This window comes from Pocillopora verrucosa, chromosome 9, assembly GCF_036669915.1.
Source record: "Pocillopora verrucosa isolate sample1 chromosome 9, ASM3666991v2, whole genome shotgun sequence".
Taxonomy (NCBI): domain Eukaryota; kingdom Metazoa; phylum Cnidaria; class Anthozoa; order Scleractinia; family Pocilloporidae; genus Pocillopora; species Pocillopora verrucosa.
The window spans coordinates 9,809,238-9,815,434 of record NC_089320.1 but is presented as its reverse complement, the minus strand read 5'-3'; the positions used below and the strand labels follow the sequence as shown (position 1 = coordinate 9,815,434).

At 36.8% G+C, this 6,197-nt stretch overlaps 1 protein-coding gene across 1 annotated transcript; it reads right to left on the bottom strand.

Annotated features, from left to right (window-relative positions):
• Positions 1-340: 340 nt before the first annotated feature.
• Positions 341-1,366, bottom strand: LOC131796943 (uncharacterized). The gene has a single exon (XM_059114566.2). It carries the CDS (start codon positions 1,364-1,366, stop codon positions 341-343), a length of 1,026 nt encoding a protein of 341 aa, XP_058970549.2.
• Positions 1,367-6,197: the final 4,831 nt, after the last annotated feature.

Below are 6,197 nucleotides of genomic sequence, written 5' to 3'. Positions count from 1 at the left end.
CAATTCTGTGACAACTTATTTCACTGTTTTACAACTGAAATGGGCCAATACAGAATTAATCCATATAAAATACCTATGGATTTAAGCACCATTGATCTGGTTCGATCACAGAACCTCTTTTTTTAAGCAGGAAGCTTTTCCTTTGAGGCCCTCAACATGTAATTTGTGACAAGACCTTTCCTTGGTCAATACTATTTTGAATCACATTCATCAACGGGTCACTACAAAAAGTACACTTGCTTTCTGCAGGGTCTGCTTTTTCAAGATTACAGTAACAGTATCCAGAATTTTCAAAAATCCTGGCTGGAATGTAAACAGCATTGTGTTTGTAAGTATTTAGCTAAAATCCCTGTTCTGGCAGCCAAATCAACATGACAAATTCATGTTTAAAAATTTCAGGCCACTGTCGCTGAAAAGTTGTATTCTCACTTAGTTTCTTCAGAGCTATGTGTTTGGCCTCCCTCCCTTCCATTGTCACAGTTCCCAATCCTTGCTTGTATTTCCTATGGACATCTTGTGCATGGCTGGGTATGATGTGCCCTATTGTCCAAACAGTGGGATTGACTGATGAAGGCAGAAATAAAGCATTTGCCCAAAAATACTCCCTTGCAACAACAGCCAATCGGCTCAGCTGTTCAGCAGTGATATCAGACATATTAAAAATGGACACACAATCCCTTAGTTTTAGCCCAACATAAGCATAGATCAAAACTGTTTGCCTCTGACGTTTAAAGTCTTTCTCACTGCTAAGCCACTTGACCAACCGCATGAAATTATGACAAAACAGTCTAGATTCTTTCCCCGTAAAGCGGTACTGCAAATCCTGACCAGTGCTCTGTGTTTCATCATACCATTTGATAACCTTTCTAGCAAGGCATTTGGCTTTATCTTCATACTTAAGGGCAGTTAGAACTCGTGAAAAGGGGCTATCCTTTGGGACATCACTAAACTTCTTGCATGCACCAGAAAGATTAGACTTTGCAGTAGCCTCTTTTAACACACCCTTAAAAAAGTACTGCCATGCATTGTTCTTAATATGGAGAGGCTCCACATGGGCTTTCTCTATCAACTTGCCAATCAATGGGACAAATTCCTGGCGACTGTTTTTCTTTGAGATGAAATCTGTTACCTTAGTTCGAAATTGCTTTTCTTTGAGTTGTTTTGTTGACAAAGACTGCTTAAATTTGTCAACTTGGTTAGCAACTGCAATTCTTTCTTCATATTTCCAAGAATGCCACATGGTTCTACAATTAGTTGCAAATGTACCCTTTAAATCTGAACAATTTTCTTTCGATACATTTGCAAATGAGGAAAAGAACTTGGCACTGTTTGATAACTCTCCCCCCAACATAGCAAGCATTTTCATGTCATTAAGTACTTCAAATTTAAAAGTAACCTTGAGACCCTCAATTTCAAAAACCTTTCCCTTCAGGTTAGTAATTTCTTGGCATAAGAGCTGCACATACTTTTTAACCACAGGGCAAGACCCCTCACAGTTGGCACCGAATATAATAAAATTATCATTACTGGAGGCAACCCTCTTGCCAACATTTAAGAAACTTACTAAAAATGTACAAGCACTTTTGTTCTTACCAAAAGGGCACCCGTCGCCACCAAGGGCAACAAGGAATGTGCCCTCAGCATTACCAAACCATTTTAGTGATTCTTTCTAATCCCTTCTTAAGTAAAACTGTGCAAGGCGTGGCAAAAACTCTTCCAATTTTCGAAAACAACCACAAACAGTATCATCTTCTGAGGCTTCTTGAATATAATCCTCAACTGAATACACATTCCCAATATCAATTTTCCTATTTTCCCTCACAAGATTATTGTAAGTCAGCAATTTTGGAATGGGACATTTTGGCATGATGCTGATGCTTGATCTCTTTCCCCTTTCTTTCTCACTCTTTTTCATTGACAAAGCAACTCGCACAGCCTGCTATTTTCTTTTACCCATAATACCACTACTGTAAAATGTGGCAATACTCCTCTTAACATTTGTGGGTGAGTTTTCAAAAGATCTCACATTCCGTTTATAAACATTAGACACTACTGTGACGGTGTGTTAGGACATTAATATACCAAAGGTTCCAAACCTCGATATTTTATTACAATAAATAACGGATGAAGGTTATGACAAAAACCATGGATATGGATCGGAGATTCGAAATCTGTAAAGTAATGCGTTAACAAATTAGTTTCAGTTCATATCGATAATATCAAAAGAAATCAAGATAAATATTTACCCATTGGTTCTAGGTGTCCATAACACTGTCTAGCGATAGAAAATCTTAACAATTATATCTGTTACGTCATCAAATTATAATGCGCAAAGAAATTAGAATTTTGCGCAATACAACTACTTTATCTTTTAACTTATCATTACTTAAAACATAATCTTTCATTGTATTTAATTTACAGCGCTTGTGTTGAACATGCCATCTAAGGCAGGTGTTGGGTTGTTTTCTGAACCACCATGGATTCTTGCTGCAGCTACCAATGTCTCATGACGTCTCTTAGTTGCTGTACGAAGTGGTAGGTTTGATGTTCCTTCCACAAGACAAGTGGGAAGTGTTGTGCGGCCACCAGGAGGTGATACACATGGCTGGCTGTGAATGAATACATAGTCACCCATGAATGTGACATTTATTGGGAGCTACATGTAACAAATAAAATAAACCAAAACAAAATAAAAATAAAATAAAACAACAAGACAACATAAAAGAAAGGAAAAGAAAATAACATAACATAAGACAGAGTAAAACAACAAAGTAACAAAAATAAAATAAAACAAGCTGGGCAAACAAATAAAATAACTACAGTCCCTCACTGTGCCATTCCCCTACCGCGCAAATCTTTTGCTTTGCACCCATATACTATGCACGAATTATGTAATCTCATTTGTATTTTGCCAGGTATTTCATTTAAGACCACAACACTGTGACAAGCAAAAAGTTTTGTTTCTGCTTTCATGACCCCTTGGGGGAGTGATTTGGCCCAGCATGTCAGATCCCATATTTGCTCAGGTCCATTTGGTTCTCAACAATTTTGGCTTCGGGCGCCATATTTAAAGACAATTTGATGCCTTTTTTGACCACCCGCTGACCCAGCGTGAAGCAGGGTATTCAACAATGCTGAGCATCTTTTGATTCAAGGATAGGCCATAGTGTGCATTTGAAGATACTGATTTTTTTTTTTTTTAAACAATTTTATTTACAAGACGATCACTTACACTACTTACAGCATTAATTACACTTACATTGTACTTGCTACTAACACTACTGATACTTATACTTACACAAATTATGCATACACTACATTACGATACATGTATTACAATACTATTAACATTAATTTAATTTACAGTTGGCGTGTTTACAAAGTTCTTTTCAATTAAAAGACAATCACAAGTAAACATACAGGTCTCAAAAATGAAGTTAAGTATAAGTCTAACCTAAAAAACAGCAGTATGAAAAATTAAAGTAAAAAAGCCCACGTGCGATAAAATTTCGGAAGTTCTTTTTTTGCGGTCGCAATCTCTTTTAGGATTTCAAGTTTTCCCGTGATGAACAGAAGGAAGATTTGAAAATCTAAGATGTCTCCGCAAAGGCTTGTGCAGAAAATGTGATATTTGGCTAACAATAGACAATAATTTAGGACTTGCCAATGCTTTGTCCTATAATGCCAGCCATAGAGTATATGACTTGTGGATAACGTTATTGTTTCATTTGTTTTTTGGTGCCACCAGTCTTGAAACAGAATTCAGAAGTCGAGTATTAGTGTGCAGTTTATTAATAGGTGATGCAACGTTTGTTTTTCTGTATTGCATAGGTTGCATAAGGGGCTCTCTGAAATGCCATCTCGGTAAAGAGTGGTGCGAGTTGGAAGCACGTTATGAATCACTTTATACTGAAACATTATTATTTTAACTTCGTTTATTAATTTAAATGGCATAAGATAAACGTTCTTGATGGTAGTTTTTGAAAATCCGTGGCATAGAATTTTGGTTTCGGCAGTGGGAGGAACAAAGACGGTGTTTAAAAGAGAAGAGTAAATAGAACTGGTTCTTAGGCTGTTTACAGTAGTGTTCGCGTGTGTGACGTTTGGAATAGGGTTTGTAAGAATGGCTTTCCGGTCTTTTGGGATTGCGTTGACCAAGCCATAGTATGTGGTGAAAAGGCACATTAAAATTAAATTTTGTGACAAATTCATGCCACTTCAAAAATTTCTGATTTTTGTTTAAAATGTCGCTTATCTTAGTAATACCGGCGTCATACCAAGTTTGGTAAAAGACAGGTTTTTTCCTAGAAGAATTTTTCTGTTATTCCACATTATTTCGTTTTTAGGATTTATTTTGGAATCGATGCCCGTTGAGATTTTAAACTCGCACCAATAATCTAACACTTTTTTGTAAAATGCATGAAGCTTATCATCGAGGTCTAGTGTGCTTGGTGTAAAGTTGCATTTTGTTAGAAAAGCAAGACCACCATGTTTGTGTAAGAGCTGGTTAGGAATAATTTTCCAGGAGGCTTGTGAGTCATCTTGAATTCTGTTGACCCAAGCTATTTTGAGTGCTTTTTCCATGATATTGAAATCGCACATTTTCAAACCGCCATCTTTCTTTTCTCCAATTATGGTGTTTCTTTTTATTTCAGGGGGTTTTCCTGCCCAAATAAAGTTGAAAGTTAGCTTATTTATTTCTTGGATATAGTGATCTGGAACAGGGAGCACAGAGGCTGAGTAAATTAACTTAGATATCCCAAGTGTTTTAACTATGTTTATCTTTCCATACAGAGTTAGATTTCTCCGTTGCCAAGTGATTAGCGTTTTCTCAAGATTACGTATTTTTTCACCAAAGTTCAGTCTATTAGCACTTTCTTGGTTATGAGAAAAATAGACACGAAGGGCATTGACAGGTTCTTTTGGCCATTTAAAACCAAAGAGTTCATCTGTTCTGTCTTTCCATTCGCCTAACCACATTGCTTTGGTTTTAGTTGTGTTTATTTCTAGGCCAGAAAGTTCTTTAAACTCATTTAAAACCTTCAATAGACTCACGACTGAATCGAGGTCACGAACAAATACTGTTGTGTCGTCGGCATATTGACTTATTTTAAGCTCATGCTTGTTGACTTGGATACCTTTAATAGTAGGATCATTTTTTATGGCTTTAGAGAGGAGTTCTATGCCGAGAACGAAGAGAACGCCAGAGAAAGGGCAACCTTGCCTGACTCCCCGCTGTAGGGAGAAAAAAGTTGAGGCATGACCGTTATTCAGAACACAGCTAGTAACATTATTATAAAAAATTTTTGTCCAATTTTGGATGTCGTGGTCGAAGTTGAAGAGCTGCAATGTTTCTAAGAGATAGTTCCATTCAATGGAATCAAACGCTTTTTTGAAGTCCAAGAAAATGGCAATACCTTTTTGATTTGTTTTATCTGTGTAATGTATTAGGTCATAAATTAGCCTTATATTTTCACCAATGTAGCGGCCTTTAACATAACCGGTTTGATCAGGGTTTATTAAAGTTGGCAAGACATTTTCGATTCGCTTGGCTATAACCTTAGTGAGAATCTTGTAGTCGACGTTGAGAAGTGAGATGGGCCTTAGATTTTCCAGAATAGTTTTATCCTTAGATTTTTTTGGGATAAGCGAGATTATTCCTCGTCTTTGACTTATAGAAAGCTTGCCATGTTGAGAAGCAAAGTTGTAGCTCGCTACCAGATCATGGCAGATGTCGGGCCAAAAGAATCGGTAAAATTCAGCAGGCAGACCATCACTGCCCGGGGATTTGTTATTGTCAAAGTCTTTGAGTGCATTTTGGCATTCTTCTACCTTTACCAATCCTTCACAAGAATTCTTTTCTTCTTCACTTAGTGCAGTTACGTTTTCTGGCATAAAAAAAGGCGAGTTTTTAAAATTTTCGGGATTGATATTGGTGGAGCGGTATAACGACTCGTAGAACTTTTTTTTTCTTCTTCTAAGATATCGAATTGATCTTCTATATAACAATTATCCCCAACTTTGAGTTTTGAGACTGTTTTAATATCATGATGTCATTTTTCTAAGCTGTAGAAGTACTTAGTGTTGTGTTCTTCTTCATGCCATCTTACTTTGCTTCTCAGGATTGCACCTTGAGTTTTAACCAACATGATTTTTTTAAGATGTGATCTGGCACGTTGAAGTTCTAGTAAGATGTT